A 21,600-nucleotide genomic window follows, 5' to 3' on the forward strand; every position below is an offset into this window, starting at 1 on the left:
TGCAGTACAGTGTACTAGCCAGTCTCCTTGTGGCAACACAGGAAATAAAGGTTACAGTCAGATAGAGAGATTGTTAGACTTAGACCAAACTATCTGTTCTCCATCATAAACAAGGGCGAAATCCTCTCCTGTGACCCTATTCTGTCATCTGGCCCACTGTTGTTCGCATTAGAATGATAGCTAGTGTGTTAGCCCAGTCAGCCACTGCTGTTCTGTCTGATGTGTCCTGCCCTCTCAGTGTCGGAGGCCATGATGATGTGGAGGAGGAACAGCTGGCTAGTCAGGGCAGGCCGCTTCTATAAATATAGGACTACGCAACAGTTTGTAGCCCAATGAGCATCCAGCGTGCCATGTTAGTCAGGAGCGGTGTTGTGCTAACCTAGCCAACACACATGGGACCATTAGACAACACAGACAAGCAGAACCAGAAGAACAAAGAAACACCATTCCAGCACACACGCACATCAATGAGTCAATGGTGCACACAGTCGCGAAAGGCTGTGATAATATGCACGCGCACACACAGCAGTGTAGCTGGCAACGTCTTTGGCTGAGCCTCGGTGCCAGCTGAGGCGTAGTTTAGCACTAAACCACACACACTGGGCAGCAGCACACACACACCAACCAAGCTTACTGCAGCAGAAGGCTTGCTCTGTGACTCTGCTCCTCTATCATCCTCGGTGTTGGCCCAGCAGCCTGGGCCTGCGCCAGGGAGAAATTAACCCTAATCGCAGATCCAAGATTTCCCTCCCCGGATCCAAACCCTCAACCATTACGACTTGAAAACACCAGGCTGGACTGGGACCAGTCTGTGGGAACGGAACGACTGCCAGAAAGATCCCTCAGCCTCTTTTGCCTGACGATGCAAACGGAATTCTTCCGTAGCTCTGTTTGCTACATACTTCAGTCTGAGACTGCCATTGTTGAAGTAGTTTGTGGGGACGTCAAAATGGAAGGGTGTTACTCAGCAATTGGATCATCTCTAACCAATCCATTCTAGATATCGTAGGGGTGGTACTCAGCGATTGGATCATCTCTAACCAATCCATTCTAGATATGGTAGGGGTGGTACTCAGCGATTGGATCATCTCTACCCAATCCATTCTAGATATCGTAGGGGTGGTACTCAGATCCAGACAGGAGAAGAAACTAATGTCTGTGGGCGTGGCGTAGCGTTTGGCCAGAGCAAGGAGTTTGGGGAGCCAGGCAACAGCCTCTTTTCCTTAGGCTGCCACCAGACACTCAGATCCTCATCCTCACTCAGGCCTGGCAAGGACACTCTGCTACTTCACTGACACACAGAGAAAGAGAGAGAGAAAGAGAGAGAAACTCTCGCTCCTTAAATGATCCATGCCATCTATTCCCCTAGCGTCGATCATTTGCCCAGGCACAACAGATAAGGCTATTTACTTCTCCTTAAGCTAATCTCTGTAAGCACTGCGCTTTGCTTCACCACAACACATTTATGGAGGCCCCCTGACGGGAGGGATGAGCCCCTAATTTCTGTCCGTGTAACAACAGGATGAGATAACATCTGACTGTGGCCAGTGGTAAACAATGCCCTGCAGACAGACTGCTGGTCTGAACAAGGGGTCGACCAATTAATCGGAATGGCCGAATAATTAGGGCCGATTTCAAGTTTTCATAACAATCGGAAATCTGTATTTCTGGACACTGATTTGGCCGATTATTATTTTATTTTTTTACACCTTTATTTAACTAGGCAAATCAGTTAAGAACACATTCTTATTTTCAATTACGGCCTAGGATGGTGGGTTAACTGCCTTGTTCAGGGGCAGAACGACAGATTTTTACCTTGTCAGCTCGGGGATTCGTTTTTGCAACCTTACGGTTACTAGTCCAGCGCACTAACCACCTGCCTTACATTGCACTCCACGAGGAGCCTGCATGGCAAGCTGACTACATGTTACGCGAGGGCAGCAAGAAACCAAGGTAAGTTGCTAGCTAGCATTAATCTTATTAAAAAAAACAATCAATCTTAACATAATCACTAGTTAACTACACATGGTTGATGATATTACTAGTTTATCTAGCGTGTCCTGCGTTGCATATAATCGATCGGTTAATTTCTCATCGAATCACAGCCTACTTCGCCAAACGGGTGATGATTTAGCACTGTCGTTGCACCAAACCTAACCATAAACATCAATGCCTTTCTTTAAAATCAGTACACAAGTATATATTTTTAAACCTGCATATTTAGTTAATATTGCCTGCTAACATGAATTTCTTATAATTAGGGAAATTGTCAGGGTATATGCAGCAGTTTGTGCCACCTTGCGCGTTGCAAACTGTGTGAAGTCCATTTATTCCTAACAAAGACCGTAATTAATTTGCCAGAATTGTACATAATCATGACATAACATTGAAAGTTGTAACAGGAATAATAATAATAATAATCCCTAACATAATAACACACAGAAATACGAGCCTTTGGTCATTGATATGGTCGAATCCGGAAACTATCATTTCTGACTTAGGGATGCCACCCGTTAGATAAAATACGGAACAGTTCCGTATTTCAATGAAAGAATAAACGTTTTGTTTTCGAAATGATAGTTTCCGGATTCGACCATATCCATGACCAAAGGCTCTGTGTGTTATTATGTTATAATTCAGTCTATGATTTGATATTTGATAGAGCAGTCTGACTGAGCGATGGTTGGCAGCAGCAGGCTCGTAAGCATTCATTCAAACACTTTCCTGCATTTGCCAGCAGCTCTTCGCTGTGCTTCAAGCATTGAGCTGTTTATGACTTCAAGCCTATCAAATCCCGAGAATAGACTGGTGTAACCGATGTGAAATGGCTAGCTAGTTAGTGGGGTGCAGGCTAATAGCATTTCAATCAGTGATGTCACTCGCTCTGAGACTTGGAAGTTGTTCCCCTTGCTCTGCAAGGGCCGCGGCTTTTGTGGAGCGATGGGTACCGATGCTTCGAGGGTGGCTGTTGTCGTGTTTTCCTGGTTCGAGCCCAGGTAGGGGCGAGGAGAGGGACGGAAGCTATACTATTACACAGGCAATACTAAAGTGCCTATAAGAACATCCAATAGTCAAAGGTATATGAAATACAAATGGTATAATAGAGAGAAATAGTCCTATAATTCCTATAACTACAACCTAAAACTTCTTACCTGGGAATATTGAAGACTCATGTTAAAAGGAACCACCAGCTTTCATATGTTCTCATGTTCTGAGCAAGGAAGTTAAACGTTAGCTTTTTTACATGGCACATATTGCACTTTTACTTTCTTCTCCAACACTTTGTTTTTGCATTATTTAAACCAAATTGAACATGTTTCATTATTTATTTGAGGCTTTTTTTGGTCCTCCAATAATCGGTATTGGCGTTGAAAAATCATACTCGGTCAACCTCTAGTCTGAACCCAGCTTCATGGCCTGCTGAGCCTTCTCAATGTAGGCTACACCACTGCTAATATAGATAAGTGGTGGGTAAATGGAGATTCACCGAATGGGGACACAAGCTGCTTTCATACCACCGTGTTTTGCCTCCAAGTGTCCTTTACCAAAGGCATCCTCGTTGACCTATAAAAGGGGCTAAATCATCTCCGTTTTGTCTTAGATCGTCCTGTGTTGACTCGTTCTTTTTCTGCCAGTGTAATGAGACAAAGAAAGCCCTCTTGGTTTTTCCTCAGGATGAAATCCCTTCCTAAAAACATCACAGCACATTGGTTGTTAGTACAGCATGGCCATCTATTCCAGTGCAGTAGGCTGGGGGCTTTCTGAATACTTCCATTCAGGTGCCATGTTGACCAGTGGGTGAAACTTCCTTCCAGTTCTCTTTCATGAGATTTGAAGGAGACCTGGGCTGATAAAACAGGTCCAGGAGCATAGGTCTACTTTACAAACAATATGGAATACTTCAACCTGCTCAAAACATCTTAGTTGCTGTAGGCCTAGGGCGCGGACTGCACACACACGGCTGGCTTGAAAGCACATGCTCACAGTGAGAGAGAGGTCCAGACTAGCTGTGCCCTGCGTGCTACTGGAACAAAGTGGGTCCGCTGATTAATGAAATAACACCACTGGCACGTCCAAGACAGGAAGAAACACTGTAGACAAATATATACAGGGAGAGATCACACCAATCAATACTATGACGCCAAGACACAATAGTGAGAGCAGCCCATGTTGTTGAACAGACGATGGGGGGGGGGGGGGGGGGCTTCAGTACAGTAGAGTCCCAATGTAGCTTGAGGCCATGCAACCAATGTCCTGTCGACTACTCCCACTGCTCCAAGCCTGGATCGACCAAAGCGCAAAACCAATGAACCGCCAACGGCCAGGCCAAGTACTAAACCAACTGCAACATTGGAAGGTGATCTTTTTTTTCATGGAACACTTGCAAGTCGTGTGAGCATGCCAGCATCCCTCACAGACACACAGGCTACACATGACAACCCTTAGATTCATTTGTGATTCAGATATCCATTCAGTGTCGTGCTATGCTTCCCGTTGCTGGCCTGTCTGCCTTTCTGACATGCCTGTGCATTAAATGGCATACTATTGAGGATTTAGGTCAGCGGGGCTGCCAGGCTGACAATGCCTTAGTCAGAACACATACAGTACCATGGGATGGCTATTGGTCATTGAGGATCAGCAGGGGAATGGCTTCAACTGACTGTGCTTCAAATTACCAATAGGCTTTTCTGCTGAAGTGGCCATCATTATCGACATAAATTATATTGAGACAAATGTCTGAAAGCATGGCTTTACATAAATAGTGTTTTGTCATGATAGTGAGCTGCCATGATTCAGATGACTGAGACAGTGGTCAAATAGCCTGGCTTGCCTTGCTAACCAACGGTTGTCTACACAAACATGTCTTAAAATGTTCTTTATCCTACAGTGTACGGTACTTGTGTTTTTGATGGAAAGTCAGTCCTGCAGAAGGCTAGTTAAAATGTCTAACAAAGAGGGCCGGACAGACTTAAAAAGCTTTCATGAAAGCTTTCATGTTGGGTTGACTTTATGAGAGCCATATCTCTGCTGCTAGATTACTGTGTCATTAGAACAGGACCATCCATGGCTTCCACTCTCTAATCAGCATCCTCTCCCGCTCAGGGGGAGACAGGCAGGCGACACACACACACACACAGCACCCCACAGGTGGTGGCCTTGTAACAAACTGACCTAAGAGCATACCCGTTGAAATAGAAGTGAAGCCCTACTTGAAGTGAAAGAGGAACAATCTTGAATACTACTAGCATCATATAGCCTATCTTTGGATACAAAGATGACTGAAAGGTTTGATTAAACATTTCAGTTGCTTTCACACACATTAGCACAATAATAAGGCATGATATGTAAAGCATTGGTTTGCTTCAGTTAGGCTGAATGTAGTCTACACCATTTGCAACTGGGTGTTGATTCCAAGGGCCCCACTATAAAACCAAAACAACACATTCTGAAAGTCAAGCCTGAAGCATTCTGTTCCATACAAGGTCACCAAATAAACACAGGTTTGTTTCTCTGTAAGTAGAAGGGGGTGGGGGAAAAGCCTTCAACTCAGAGCACATTCCAAGACAACTCAACATACAACACTATTAATAACCCCAAGTAAGTGTACACATTCTTGTGAGTCACCATTATTGGCAAGCATTGGAATAGATCTAACTAACATAATAGGGAGGGTAGGACTAGGCTATATGCTAATGCTAAATGAAGTGGAGACTAAGGGGAGAGACTGGGCTCAGTAACTCACTCAGGCCCTTTGGCAACAGAAACACACTGTGTCACAACAACACTTAGGGGAGAGTCAGCAATAGAGATGATCAAAAGCTTTGGGATTCGTTCCACAGCAGTTTCATAAGGGAGGCACTTAGAGTTTCTCTCTCCCATTGCTCAATATCCTCCAGTTCTCTCTGCTTGTCTGTCTGTGTATGTCTTGGGAACTAGCCTGTGAAAATGCTTTTTTTAAAAAAGTGCTATTTGAGAAAGGAGATGTTTATCAGACAATGGGATAAAACATAATCCAAGACAGCCAGCCATGCAGGCTGGGTCATTGGTGGATGTTGTAGGCTAGGCAAATGCCATGACCTGCAATTTCAGATTCAATTGATTGCTAGTGACAAGGTTTTTTTTTTTCACCCTGGACCAATCCCAATGTTGAGCTGCTGTCCAGTAATACTGATTGAGAAGCTTCTTTTATGATGCGTCTGCCAGTGGCCGACAGAGCAGAATGGGGCCCGGTTCATGAAGACCGCGTTTGCGTTTGCTTTCAAGAGAGGGACGTTTTTGAAACACAAAGCAATGCATTACCAAGGGGGCTGAAATCATAGTAATGGAAAAAGTAGGTACAATCAGATACAATATTGTAACTGTCACATGCTTCGTATACAACAGGTGTAGACTAGCAGTGAAATGCTTGCTTACGGGTCCTTCAACAATGCAGAGTAAAAAAAGAAAAAAAAAAACATGAAATGAAAGTGACACTGTGAATAACAAAAAAATAAAGAGTAAAAATAACATGGCTATATATAGGGAGTAGAAAATATAATAGCTGTATATAGCGCATTCGGATAGTATTCAGACCCCTAGACTTTTCCACATTTTGTTACATTATGGTCACTGACAGAGCTCCCAAGTTCCTCTGTGGAGATGGGAGAACCTTCCAGAAGGACAACCATCTCTGCAGCACTCTATCAATCACTCTGTAGCGATCCACCAATCAGGTCTTTATGGTAGAGTGACCAGACAGAAGCCACTCCTCAGTAAAAAGGCACATGACAGCCCGCTTGGAGTTTTCCAAAAGGCACCTAAAGGACTCTGACCATGAGAAACAAGATTCTCTGGTCTGATGAAACCAAGATTGAACTCTCTGCCAAGCGTCACGTCTGGAGGAAACCAGGCACCGTTCATCACCTGGCAAATACCAACCCTATGGTGAAGCATGGTGGTGGCAGCATCATGCTGTGTGGATGTCTTTCAGCAGCAGTTACTGGAAGACTAGTCAGGATCGAGGGAAAGAATAACAGAGCAAAGTACAGAGAGATCCTTGATGAAAACCTGCTCCAGAGCTCTCAGGACCTGAGACTGGGAGCAAAGGTTCACCTTCCAACAGGACAATGACCCTAAACACACAGCCAAGACACCACAGGAGTCTCAATGTCCTTGAGTGGCCCAGTCAGAGCACGGACTTCACCCACAGCGATGCTCCCCATCCAACCTGACAGAGCTTGAGAGGATCTGCAGAGAAGAATGGGAGAAACTCCCCAAATACAGGTGTGCCAAGCTTGTAGTGGCATACCCAAGAAGACTCAAGGTTGTAATCGCTTTACTCAGTACTTAAACAAAGTACTGAGTAAAGGGTCTAGATGTGGTATTTCACAGTAATAAAAAAAAAGTTTTACATTGGCAAAAATGTCTACAAACCTTTTTTTGCTTTGTTGTTATGGGATATTATTTCATCCATTTTAGAATAAGGTACCAGAGAGAACAGTCTGTGGCTGGAGTCGGACAATTTTTAGGGCCTTCCTCTTGACACCGCCTGGTATAGAGGTCCTGGAAGGCAGGGAGCTCGGCCCCAGTGATGTACTGGGACGTACGCACTACCCTCTGTAGTGCCTTGGTCGGATGACAAGCAATTGTCATACCAAGTGGTGATGAAGCCAGTCAAGACGCTCTCAATGGTGCAGCTGTAGAACTTTGAGGATCTGTGGGTCCTTGCCAAATCTGTCTCCAACAGGCATTGTCGTCCCCTCTTGACGACTGTGGTGGTGTGTTTGGACCATGATAGATCCTTAGTGATGGGGACACCACGGAACTTGAAGCTCTCAACGTGCTCCACTACAGCCCCCTCATTGTGAATGAGGGGCGTCCCCAGTCCCCCCTTTCCTATAGTTTGCGATCAGCTCCTTTTTCTTACCGACACTGAGGGAGAGGCTGTCCTCCCTATAGGCCGTTTCATCGTCGACCAGGCCTACAAATGTCGTGGCGTCGGCAAACTTGATGGTATTGAAGTCATGTGCGGCCACACAGTCGTGAGTGAACAGGGAGTACAGGAGGAGAGTAACCTGAGGGGCCCCGAGTTGAGGTTCAGCATGGCAGATGTGTTCTGGCCTACCCTCACCACCTGTGAGCAGTCCGTCAGGAAGTCCAGGATCCAGTTGCAGAGGGAGATGTTCAGTCCCAGGGACCTTAGCTTAGGGATGAGCTTTGAGGGCACTATGGTGCATTCTGCAAATTGGAGTGGATTCAGGATGTCTGGGATGGTGTTGTTGATGTTAGCCATGACTAGCCTTTCACAGCATTTCATGGCTACAGATGTGAGTGCTTCGGGTACAGGGACTATGGTGGCCTGCTTGAAACATGTAGGTATTACAGACTGGGTCAGCGAGACACTTACTTGCCAGCTGGTCAGTGTTTGTTCCGAGTACATGTCTTGGTAATCCATCTGGCCCTGCGGCCTTGTGAATGTTAACCTGTTTAAATGTCTTACTCACATCGGCTACGGAGCACGTGATCACAGTCGTCTGGATCAGCTGGTGCTCTTACACATGGTTCGGTGTTGCTTGCCTCGAAGCAAGCATAGAAGGCATTTAGGTAATTTGCAAGCCCTGCCACATCTGAAGAGCGTCAGAGCCGGTGTAGTAGAAAACAATCTTAGTCCTATATTGGCGTAAAAGCTGTAGTTATCCCATCTGAGACTGCTGTTCAATCAATGACCAGTGATGCAATTACAGAACACATTAGGGATGAACTAGTCAACATCCGGGAGGGGGTAGTAAGGTCAAGCTCAACTAAACTTGTCATAAAGTGGGCATTAAACATGTAGCCTAGTTGATCATAAAGCTTATGTGACTGGGATTTCTGATTTTAACACCTTATAAAAGAGAAGTGTAGAGAGCCAGACAATGATCTAGTCTCATTACTATCTAGCCAATACCTAGGCCTAAACATTGGCACTTTTACCTACTTTATTAGAAGCTGTTACATCCAGACCATTTTGAGTCGGACCATCGTGTTTACTCGCGCACATACTTCCACGTCAAGTCTAGCTAGTCTGACACACTATATCCTTCATATATATGTTTTTGTTTCCTTTAGAGTTTCAATTTAGAATTTACATACTGCTTGAGACAGAATGTACAACTGCCCCGGGGCCTACCCTGGCCTAGTGTAGAAGTGAAATTACTCAAGAAGGACATTTTCTCAAGGCTGAGCCAGAGACAGCTGGATAGAAAAGACCTCCAGATCCAGATGATTGTTTCCCCTCACTAGAGTACTTCCTGGTCGGGCTCTGTTTCAATGTGTGGCTTACGTAACCCAGTGACAGTGCGATGTATAAAATTGGAGAGGGAGAAACAGTCAAGGCCACGAAGGCGACCTGCATGCCAGCCGCATTCTGAGCAGCTCGACCCTGGCTCCTCTAGAATGTAGTACACGCTCACACAGTATGCACACACACATTGACTGACTAACTGCTATCCACCATATCAGCAGAGAGGAAACTCATAACTTCATACTTTCCCACTGATCGGAAAAGCTTCTGATGTGTGTGTGTGTGTGTGGTAGTTAAATAGCAAAGTTAAAGTTGGAGGCCTGATACTTTGACTTTGCACAAGGTACGAGGTTAACTACACCTAAAGGCTTAAAGGGTAGGAAGCGATGAGTTTTTACTCAAAGTAAAAACACAGTGGGATCAAAGACTTAGTTATATTTTAGTGTTTTTAAATACTGAATAATTGATTTCCGGATATCTGCGGAACTACCTACAATGCCTGTATGGCTCAGTAGGTAGAGCATGGTGCTTGCACTATCAGGGTCGTGGGCTCGATTCTCGGGGCACCCACACGTACAATGTCGCTATTTGTCAACGTCATATGGAGAACCAATGTTACCAAACAAAAATATAAAATGCAACAGTTCATAAGGAAATCAATCAATTGAAATGAATTAATTAGGCCCTAATCTATGGATATCACGTGACTGGGAAGACATAGGTTGTGTGACAAAACTGCACATTTTAGAGTGGCTTTTTGTTGTCCCCGGCACAAGGCACACCTGTGTAATGATCATGCCGCTTAATCAGCTTCTTGATACGCTACACCTGTTAGCTGGATGGATTATCTTGGCAAAGGAGAAATCCTCATTAACAGGGATGTACACAAATTATAGATCAAAAAGCTATTTGTGCAAATGGAACATTTCTGGGATCTTTTATTTTAGCTCATGAAAAATGGGACCAAGACTTTACAAATTGCGTTTATATTTTTGTTCAGTTGAATTCCAACTGACTAACGTTAGCTAGTTAGCTAGTCCAAACCAAATGTTGGTGCTACTGAGCTACTATGTACTAGAGGTCGACCGATTAATCGGAATGGCCGATTAATTGGGGCCGATTTCAAGTTTTGATAACAATCGGAAATCTGTATTTTTGGGCGCCGATTTGCCCAAATGTTTTTTTTAGCTTTATTTAACTAGGCAAGTCAGTTAAGAACACATTCTTACTTTCAATGACGGCCTAGGAACGGTGGGTTAACTGCCTTGTTCAGGGGCAGAACGACAGATTTTCACCTTGTCAGCTCAGGGATCCAATCTTGCAACCTTACAGTTAACTAGTCCAACGCAATAACGACCTGCCTCTCTCTCGTTGCACTCCACAAGGAAACTGCCTGTTACGCGAATGCAGTAAGCCAAGGTAAGTTGCTAGCTAGCATTAAAATTATCTTATAAAAAACAATCAATCATAATCACTAGTTAACTACACATGGTTGATGATATTACTAGATATTATCTAGCGTGTCCTGCGTTGCATATAATCTGACTGAGCATACAAGTATCTGCCTGAGCGGTGGTAGGCAGAAGCAGGCGCGTAAACATTCATTCAAACAGCACTTTCATGCGTTTTGCCAGCAGCTCTTCGTTGTGCGTCAAGCATTGCGCTGCTTATGACTTCAAGCCTATCAACTCACGAGATGAGGCTGGTGTAACCGAAGTGAAATGGTTAGCACGCGCTAACTAGAGGGACAGAAGCTATACGGTTTCACTGGGAATACTAAAGTGCCTATAAGAACATCCAATAGTCAAAGGTTAATGAAATACAAATGGTATAGAGGGAAATAGTCCTATAATAACTACAACCTAAAACTTCTTACCTGGGAATATTGAAGACTCATGTTAAAAGGAACCCCCAGCTTTCATATGTTCTCATGTTCTGAGCAAGGAACTGAAACGTTAGCTTTCTTACATAGCACATATTGCACTTTTACTTTTGGTCTCCAACACTTTGTTTTTGCATTATTTAAACCAAATTGAACATGTTTCATTATTTACGTGAGGCTAAATTCATTTTATTGATGTATTATATTAAGTTAAAATAACTGTTCATTCAGTATTGTTGTAATTGTCATTATTACAAATAAATAAAAAAAAAATAATAATAAAAAATAAAAAAATAATGTATATATTTTTTTTAAATAAATCGGCCGATTAATCGTCATCAGCTTTTTTTGGTCCTCCAATAATCGGTATCGGCGTTGAAAAATCATAAAATCGGTCGACCTCTACTATGTACAGTTGAAGTCGGAAGTTTACATACACCTAAGCCAAGTACATATACACTCGGTTTCTCACAATTCCTGACATGTAATCCTAGAAAAATACCCTGTCTTCGATCAGTTAGGATCACCACTTTATTTTAAGAAAGTGAATTGTCAGAATAATAGTAGAGAAAACGATTTCAGCTTTTATTTCTTTCATCACATTCCCAGCGGGTCAGAAGTTTACACACTCAAATGTCACTGGGATGTCACACATTTTCTATAGGATTGAGGCCAGGGCTTTGTGATGGCCACTCCAGTACCTTGACTTTGTTGTCCTTAAGCCATTTTGCCACAACTTAGGAAGTATGCTTGAGGTCATTGTCCATTTGGAAGACCCATTTGCAACCAAGCTTCAACTTCCTGACTGACGTCTTGAGATGTTGCTTCAATATATCCACAATTTTCCGCCTCATGATGCCATCTATTTTGTGAAGTGCACCAGTCCCTCCTGCAGCAAAGCACCCCCACAACATGATGCTGCCAACCCCGTGATTCACGGTTGGGATGGTGTTCTTCGGCTTGCAAGCCTCCCCCTTTTTCCTCCAAACATAACGATGGTCGTTTTGGCCAAACAGTTCTATTTTTGTTTCATCAGACCAGAGGACATTTCTCCAAAAGGTACGATCTTTGTCCCCATGTGCAGTTGCAAACCGTAGTCTGTCTTTTTTATGGCGGTTTTGGAGCAGTGGCCTCTGCCTTGCTGAGCGGCCTTTCAGGATATGTCAATATAGGACTTGTTTTACTGTGGATATAAAGACTTTTGTACCCGTTTCCTCCAGCATCTTCACAGGGGATTGATTTGCACCAAAGTACATTAATCCCTAGGAGACAGAACATGTCTCCTTCCTGAGTGGTGTGACAGCTGCGTGGTCCCACAGTGTTTATACTTGCATACTATTGTTTGTACAGATGAACGTGGTACCTTCAGGCGTTTGGAAATTGCTCCCAAGGATGGACCAGACTTGTGGAGGTCTACAGTTTTTTTTTCCCGAAGCTGATTTCTTTTGATTTTACCATGATGTCAAGCAAAGAGGCACCGAGTTTGAAGGTAGGCCTTGAAATACATCCACAGGTACACTTCCAATTGTCTCAAATGATGTCAATTAGCCTATCAGAAGCTTCTAAAGCCATAACATAATTTTCTGGAATTTTCCAAGCTGTTTAAAAGGCACAGTCAACTTAGTGTATGTAAACACAATCACACTGCACACTGCCCACTGCCCTAACCCATCTGGACAAGAGGAATACCTATGTGAGAATGCTGTTCATCGACTACAGCTCAGCATTTAACACCATAGTACCCTCCAAACTCGTCATCAAGCTCGAGAGCCTGGGTCTCGACGCCGCCCTGTGCAACTGGGTACTGGACTTCCTGACGGGCCGCCCCCAGGTGGTGAGGGTAGGTAACAACATCTCCACCCCGCTGATCCTCAACACTGGGGCCCCACAAGGGTGCGTTCTGAGCCCTCTCCTGTACTCCCTGTTCACCCACGACTGCGTGGCCATGCACGCCTCCAACTCAAATCATCAAGTTTGCGGACGATAGTACAGTGGTAGGCTTGATTACCAACAGCGACGAGACGGCCTACAGGGAGGAGGTGAGGGCCCTCGGAGTGTGGTGTCAGGAAACTAACCTCACACGCAACGTCAACAAAACAAAAGAGATGATCTTGGACTTCAGGAAACAGCAGAGGGAGCACCCTCCTATCCACATCGACGGGACAGTAGTGGAGTTAAGTTCCTCGGCGTACACATCGCGGACAAACTGAATTGGTCCACCCACACAGACAGCGTTGTGAAGAAGGCGCAGCAGCGGCTACATATTCTTTATCCCTTTACACTTGTGTGTATAAGGTAGTAGTTTTGGAATTGTTAGGTTAGATTACTCGTTGGTTATTACTGCATTGTCGGAACTAGAAGCACAAGCATTTCGCTACACTCGCATTAACATGCTAACCATGTGTATGTGACAAATACATTTGATTTGACTTGAACTTCTGACCCACTGGAATTGTAATACAGTAAATTATAAGTTAAAGAATCTGTCTGTAAACAATTGTTGGAAAAATGACTTGTGTCATGCACAAAGTAGATGTCCTAACCAACTTGCCAAAACTATAGTTTGTTAACAATAAATTTGTGGAATGGTTGAAAAAAAAACAGTTTTAATGACTCCAACCTAAGCGTATGTAAACTTCTGACTTCAGCTGTACATCCACGAAGCAGAAACCCTTTACAATTGTGCAAAAACTGCAAAAATGTTCCTACGTTTGGTAGTGGTAGTCGAACGAGCGAGTTGTAGTAGTTTGTCATTTGTAGCTAGTGAGGTAATACCCACAAAGACGACTCATTTGTGGCCCAAAAACGATAAGCTAGCTTTGAAATTGGAATGGTTTGTCTGGTTGAAGTGAGCAGATTGGAGTATGGGAACCATAAGCACGTCTACTGTACAAGGTGCTCAAAACCAGGTGCTGTGCCAAGCGTGAATGTGAACCCTGCAACCTATATTTCCTACCGATATACCAGTACAACACGAGTGTAAATTCAATGTGGATTTACTTCACTATATTGCTATTGGATTAGCTAGCAGACTCTCCCTCCCAATGCCTCTCCTCGGCTCTTCTTTCATGTTGGTAGCTAAACTCTGCCATCAAATGGGTAAGTCTCCACTCTCTCTACTTAGCTGGATTTTTTTGTTGTTGTGTTCCATTTGTGTCTTTGTAGAGCCATTTTTTTTGTGAAAGGTACTACGCAGCGTACAGACCCCCCTTGCGCACTCAACGTCGTCAAGTTTCCTTGTAGGCCTATTTGGCGGAGAAACTGAAGCCAGCTGTATAGCTTACTGGCAGTTTCTGTTTATGAGTCTTTTATTAAAGAACGTGAAACAATGTTTGATTCTTTTCATTAAAATAATGCATAGCAATAGCCTATGATTAAAGGGCTATACTGGGCTCTCACCATCATTATTCACATCATTACAATTTAATCTAGTCACAATTATCAGCTTTGGTACTGACATCAGTGAGCAGGATTTCTGAGTGAGGAGAGACATGGGTAGGCCTACTAACAAAAATTATGAAATTAGAGCTACTGAAATCCAATGTTTATATATCCTCCAACATTTTAACAGTCTAATAAATCCATTTAATATAAGACATCACAAAATCATCCCTGAAGACCATGGGCTGACAGAGATCCTATTTGCGGGTCTGAAAAATGTTTACGTTTTCTAAAATAATTTCCTGCAATTCTACATGTCTTCATTCATGTAAAATTACATTTGTATTTTTTAATACCACAAATTACAAGATAAAACTAAAGACCCATGTCTTAAACACAATCAATAGCATAGGCCAATGAAAAGCTGCCAGGTCACCAATGACACAAGTCAGTATTCAGCCAGCAAAGAGTGGATACACTGAGTGTAGGCTTACAACATGAAGAGGAAATTATAGTCCACCAAATTTCCAGTGGCACTCACTTATCCAAGGTCCCAGTGACATCCCTGACAAGTAATGGAACCCGAATTTAAAACTCTGTGCTTCAAAAAAATATTCTGCCGCACGAAGGCTACACCTACAGACAGGAACGACAGACCACAAATAAGTCCTTCTGGAAGTGCACCGAATGACGCTTTCAAACGCAGAGGTCGCGAAACCCCGTCAATGAGTTTTGCTGGATACCCGGTTCTTTCAGCGTCCGGAACATCAACTGGAGGAGCACCGAACATACTTTCAGGCAACATGGGTAGGTGAGAAGGTCGAACGCATTGGAAGAAAGCCAATGTTACCAAAAGGTATATCTTGTTTACCATAACAATGGCTTTATTATTCTTAATGACAGCATGCCCAAGGCCAATAACACAGTTGATAATCTGCTTCTCTATTTTATATTTTCAGAATTATAGAACTGCTATGATGCTGGCTGCAAGACTTGGCGAAGACCAACAACGGCGAGGAGGACTGGCATAACATTTACTTGGCGCTATCCACCCCACCATTTGAAAGTTCATCGAGGCATTGCAACGACAGCATCAGAAATGAAATGAGAATGGAGCAGCAACTTTCCACCGCAAGCAACAGAATTAAAAAATAATAAATCAAATCAAATGTATTTGTCACATACACATGGTTAGCAGATGTTAACGCGAGTGTAGCGAAATGCTTGTGCTTCTAGTTCCGACAAAGCAGTAATAACCAACGAGTAATCTAACCTAACAATTCCAAAACTACTACCTTATACACACACACAAGTGTAAAGGGATAAAGAATATGTACATAAAGATATATGAATGAGTGATGGTACAGAACGGCATAGGCAAGATGCAGTAGATGATATCGAGTACAGTATATACATATGAGATGAGTAATGTAGGGTATGTAAAATTATATTAAGCAGCATTGTTTAAAGTGGCTAGTGATATATCTTTACATCAATTTCCATCAATTCACATTATTAAAGTGGCTGGAGTTGAGTCAGTGTGTTGGCAGCAGCCACTCAATGTTAGTGATGGCTGTTTAACAGTCTGATGGCCTTGAGATAGAAGCTACTTTTCTGTCTCTCGGTCCCTGTACTGACCTCGCCTTCTGGATGATAGCGGGGTGAACAGGCAGTGGCTCGGGTGGTTGTTGTCCTTGATGATCTTTATGGCCTTCCTGTGACATCGGGTGGTGTAGGTGTCCTGGAGGGCAGGCAGTTTGCCCCCGGTGATGCGTTGTGCAGACCTCACTACCCTCTGGAGAGCCTTACGGTTGTGGGTGGAGCAGTTGCCGTACCAGGCGGTGATACAGCCTGACAGGATGCTCTCGATTGTGCATCTGTAGAAGTTTGAGTGCTTTTGGTGACAAGACACATTTCCTCAGCCTCCTGAGGTTGAAGACGCGCTGCTGCGCCTTCTTCACGACGCTGTCTGTGTGGGTGGACCAATTCAGTTTGTCCGTGATGTGTACGCCGAGGAACTTAAAACTTACTACCCTCTCCACTACTGTCCCATCAATGTGGATAGGGGGTGCTCCCTCTGCTGTTTCCTGAAGTCCACAATCATGTCCTATGTTTTGTTGACGTTGAGTGTGAGGTTATTTTCCTGACACCACACTCCGAGGGCCCTCACCTTCTCCCTGTAGGCCGTCTCGTTGAACAGCATTCTCACATAGGTATTCCTCTTGTACAGATGGGTTAGGGCAGTGTGCAGTGTGGTTGAGACTGCATCGTCTGTGGACCTATTTGGGTGGTAAGCAAACTGGAGTGGGTCTAGGGTGTCAGGCAGGGTGGAGGTGATATGGTCCTTGACTAGTCTCAAAGCACTTCATGATGACGGAAGTGAGTGCTACGGGGCGGTAGTCGTTTAGCTCAGTTACCTTAGCTTTCTTGGGAACAGGGACAATGGTGGGCCTCTTGAAGCATGTGGGAACAGCAGACTGGGATAAGGATTGATTGAATACAGTATGTCCGTAAACACACCAGCCAGCTGGTCTGCGCATGCTCTGAGGACGCGGCTGGGGATGCCGTCTGGGCCGGCAGCCTTGTGAAGGTTAACACGTTTAAATGTTTTACTCACGTCAGCTGCAGTGAAGGAGAGTCCGCAGGTTTTGGTTGTGGGTCGTGTCAGTGGCACTGTATTGTCCTCAAAGCGGGCAAAAAAGTTATTTAGTCTGCCTGGGAGCAAGACATCCTGGTCCGTGACAGGGCTGGTTTTCTTTTTGAAATCCGTGATTGACTGTCGACCCTGCCACATACCTCTTGTGTCAGAGCCGTTAAATTGTGACTCTACTGTCTCCATACTGACGCTTAGCTTGTTTGATTGCCTTGCGGAGTGAATAGCTACACGGTTTGTATTCGGTCATCTTTCCCTGGTTAAAAGCAGTGGTTCGCGCTTTCAGTTTCACACGAATGCTGCCATCAATCCACAGTTTCTGGTTTGTGAATGTTTTAATCATTGCTATGGGAATGACATTGTCAATGCACTTTCTAATGAACTCACTTACCGAATCAGCGTATTCGTCAATGTTGTTGTTGGAAGCAATGCGGAACATATCCCAGTCCACGTGACCGAAGCAGTCTTGAAGCGTGCAATCAGATTGGTCGGACCAGCGTTGGTCGGACCAGCGTTGAACAGACCTGAGCGCGGGAGCTTCTTGTTTTAGTTTCTGTCTGTAGGCAGGGAGCAACAAAATGGAGTCGTGGTCAGCTTTTCCGAAAGGAGGGCGGGGGAGGGCCTTATATGCGTCTCGGAAGTTAGAATAGCAATGATCCAAGGTTTTACCAGCCCTGGTTGCGCAATCGATATGCTGATACAATTTAGGGAGTCTTGTTTTCAGATTAGCCTTGTTAAAATCCCCAGCTACAATGAATGCAGCCTCAGGATATGTGGTTTCCAGTTTGAAAAGAGTCAAATAAAGTTTGTTCAGGGCCATCGATGTGTCTGTTTGGGGGGCAATATATACGGCTGTGATTATAATCGAAGGGAATTCCCTTGGTAGATAATGCGGTCGACATTTGATTGTGAGGAATTCTAAGTCAGGTGAACAGAAGGGCTTGAGTTCCTGTATGTTGTTGTGATCACACCACGTCTCGTTAATCATAAGGCATACGCCCCCGCCCCTCTTCTTACCAGAAAGATGTTTGTTTCTGTCGGCACGATGAGTGAAGAAACCAGCTGGCTGCACCGATTCCGTTAGCGTCTCTCGAGTGAGCCATGTTTCCGTGAAGCAAAACATTTTTACAGTCTCTGATGTCTCTCTGGAATGCTACCCTTGCTCAGATTTCATCAACCTTGTTGTCAAGAGACTGGACATTGGCGAGTACTATGCTAGGGAGTGGTGCGCGATGTGCCCGTCTCCGGAGCCTGATCAGAAGACCGCTTCGTTTGCCTCTTTTACGACGTTGTTGTTTTGGGTCGCCGGCTGGGATCCGATCCATTGTCCTGGGTGGAAGGCAGAACACAGGATCCGCTTCGGGAAAGTCATATTCCTGGTCGTACTGATGGTGAGTTGACGTTGCTCTTATATTTAGTAGTTCTTCCCGACTGTATGTAATGAAACCTAAGATTACCTGGTACCAATGTAAGAAATAACACGTAAAAAAAATAAAAATAAAAAAAACTGCATAGTTTCCTAGGAATGCGAAGCGAGGCGGCCATCTCTGTTGGTGCCGGAAGAAGGATCTGAAGTCACTGGTTCAGAAGTACACCACAACTAAACAGCTGGAGTCTTACCTGAAGAGCGTTGCCTACACTTTCAAGTTGCAGTTGTGAATTCTCCAAAATTTATCTGAGAAATCTTTGCACCAAGCCTACTTGGACAATTCTTCAATTTCAACCCTTTCAATAACTCCAATATCCTTATAAGAACATCCAGAACATTCAGCATATTCTTGGACAATTTATTCTGAATTTGTTTTTATGGCGCTGCATTGTCATGTAGCCTACTCTTATTTGTTCGTATTTTTTTGTTATTTTAAATAAATGTTTTAGGCATACTTATTTTTTCCCCATAATTTGGGGTATTGTGCTAAGCTTTTTTGTTGATAAAGGTTTTATAGTGAATGGTTGGTGTTAATGGGTGATGTACACATTTGATAAAAGCGGAAAATACATTATTCCAAACTAAAACACACTGTAGAAACAAGATACTGTCTATTTTTAGCCTTCAGCCATATGAACAAATTTATCGGACACATTATTTGAAAATGTGTTAGATGGCAGTTATGCATTTCCAAAATGTTGGTTTACTTTAATGTAGCTGTAAGCTTGGTGTTGATAGCAATTAGTTAACTCACTCAGTGCTAATGTAACATTAACAGGTTGGTAGGGCTAACGTTAGCAGGCTAGCAACCATGCAAGGTGATTTGTAAATGTAAATTCCTAAAGTATTTGCTTGTAAGTTGGCAGAACATTGTATTGAAACCAATAGTCATGAGTACCTACGATTTGGTTTAATTTAAAGTTATACATTTTACGTTATTTCTGTTGGAGTTTACATTGTGGGGAATAGGCTGGCTTGCAAGGTCCTCCATATTGCGTCACACCCTGCAAATGTTATTTCAGGCATGACGTCAGCATTCTTTGGTATTCTGATCAGTTTTATGTAATAACTCGAAAAAATAATTGGAGGTGTAACTTTACATTGGGACTTTGATACGGATTGTGATGAAAATCCATATGTTATGTTTATGCTAACTACCGTTTAAGACAAACCACACTGCAGATGTGCAAAGTATGAGATGGAAAGATTGAGAGCATGCCACAGAGAGAGAATGTGAGGGGCTCACAACTGTCTCTGACATGTTTAAACATATCAGCTACTGCAAAGCAAGTTAGTTACTGAACTCTAGAAGAAAAGACAACACAGTAATAAACAGAATACACCATCTTGTCGTGTGAACAGTATGTTTAAAAATAAGTCTTAACCTGAACCAGTTCCACAACATAGCGAAGTGTTGAACAACTTCACTCTGAATGTTACACATCCAACATTATGCTTTCAGCTAACTGGCTTCATGAAATGCAGATTCACATTTTCAATGTGTCAAGATCATCTCCTCCATACTTTGGGTGTGGAACAGACTGTCGAAAGTCAAGGAAAACCTATTTGACACAATATTTGCAAGAAAGCGATCCAAGGGCAAACCTAGCTTGGAATGCTGTACAAAAATAACAAGCAGGAGGGAAATGTTGCTTCTTAGCGAACGTTACTTAAGTCTCAACGCACAACCCTTGTAGCTAAGTAAACAAACAAGTACAAAGACGAAGGTGGAGAAGATGGCATCCCAATTGCTTTTCCACTGGAGCTATTAAAACAGTGAAATTATTAGATGGTGCTAGCTAACTACTGTACAGCAGCCATTACTCCTGGCGCAAAAACATGGCCATTGAATTGCCTGTTTAGCGCCAGCTATGTAGTTAGATAATTGAGTTAACTTGTTGGCAAGATGCAGCTAATGACAGCATGGAAGCTATGGATTTAGCTAGCTAGCTGACATTATCACGTCTTGATGGTAGCTAACTTATTGTAACTAGCTAGCTAACTTAACGTTTGTGGATTGATCCATCTCACAAGGAGCATAACTTTACTCCAAATCCAGTCACGATTGATGATGTCAATGTATCCCTCTTATTGGTTAAAGCAAGGCAATTTGAAGCGGGGAACATCGGATAAGCATAACGATAAACAAAAACCACACAACGAAAATACTCACCCATACTGTCCTTCAATGTGGCCAGGACCGTCTCGCTATATGAGATGTTTGGAATCTGCTATCCGGTTGCTTGAGTTATATAGCAGCTTGAATGCTAGCTACTGTATGTGTATTTAATTCAATACCGATAATCAAGTTTAGCACACCGTTACTTAAGCCATTCGTCTTTGCTTGAATAGCCAACCAAACCTATCTTTGTAGCTAACGATATCAAGATTACTGTACAGGAAGTTATCCCGAAAGTCTCCACCTTTCTTAGACTTGCCCGAAACTACGCCTGCCACACACATACAAAACAGAAGGAAACTCCGCGATATTTAGAAAGGAGAGTCCCGCGAGAGGAAGTTGGACTGCCATTCGTTCATTAGCCGAGAGCATGAACAGTGTAATGGTTTGGGGATCAAAGAAGTCCATCTCTTGAATCAGTGTTGAGCGTCAACGGTGGCCATTAGTTTCCTGGTGAACATTCGTTTTGACATTTGCATCATCAGACGACAATCGGTCCATGGGGGCGACATGGGACCATGGAGCCTATCTTGATCATATTGTAGGGAATTCGGGGGTAGCCCTGACCGGACCAGAGTCCAGCGAATATAATGGTCATTCCACGCTTTCATTGTATTACATAGGTAACTAAGATATTTTATTGTATAATATTTGTTTCTTATAAATACATAGTTGAGCTTGTGAATGGCACTGTGTGATAAACCTAAATATCCACGTAGTGTCCCATACCACGTTTTGAGTGAGAGAGAGGTGTGTGTTGTGGGGGGTACACACCTTGGTGCTCTGGCCAAAAAGCCAAATGTCCCATTTCATA

The 21,600-nt window shown here is 43.5% G+C and overlaps 1 protein-coding gene across 3 annotated transcripts in view; it reads right to left on the reverse strand.

Moving 5' to 3' along the window:
• Positions 1–21,261, reverse strand: part of cd2ap (CD2 associated protein) — a 74,448-nt gene extending 53,187 nt beyond the window's left edge. For 2 of the 3 annotated variants that reach the window (XM_036985112.2, XM_021612084.3), the window contains exon 1: positions 20,781–21,261. In XM_036985112.2, the coding sequence (XP_036841007.2) occupies positions 20,781–20,784 (4 nt within the window). In that variant the 5' untranslated portion in view covers positions 20,785–21,261. The remainder of the gene's footprint in view (positions 1–20,780) is intronic. The other variant, XM_021612085.3, reaches the window with a different exon arrangement.
• Positions 21,262–21,600: the final 339 nt, after the last annotated feature.

Source organism: Oncorhynchus mykiss, chromosome 8 (assembly GCF_057628025.1).
Source record: "Oncorhynchus mykiss isolate SJ-2025 chromosome 8, ASM5762802v1, whole genome shotgun sequence".
NCBI classification, from domain to species: Eukaryota; Metazoa; Chordata; class Actinopteri; order Salmoniformes; family Salmonidae; genus Oncorhynchus; species Oncorhynchus mykiss.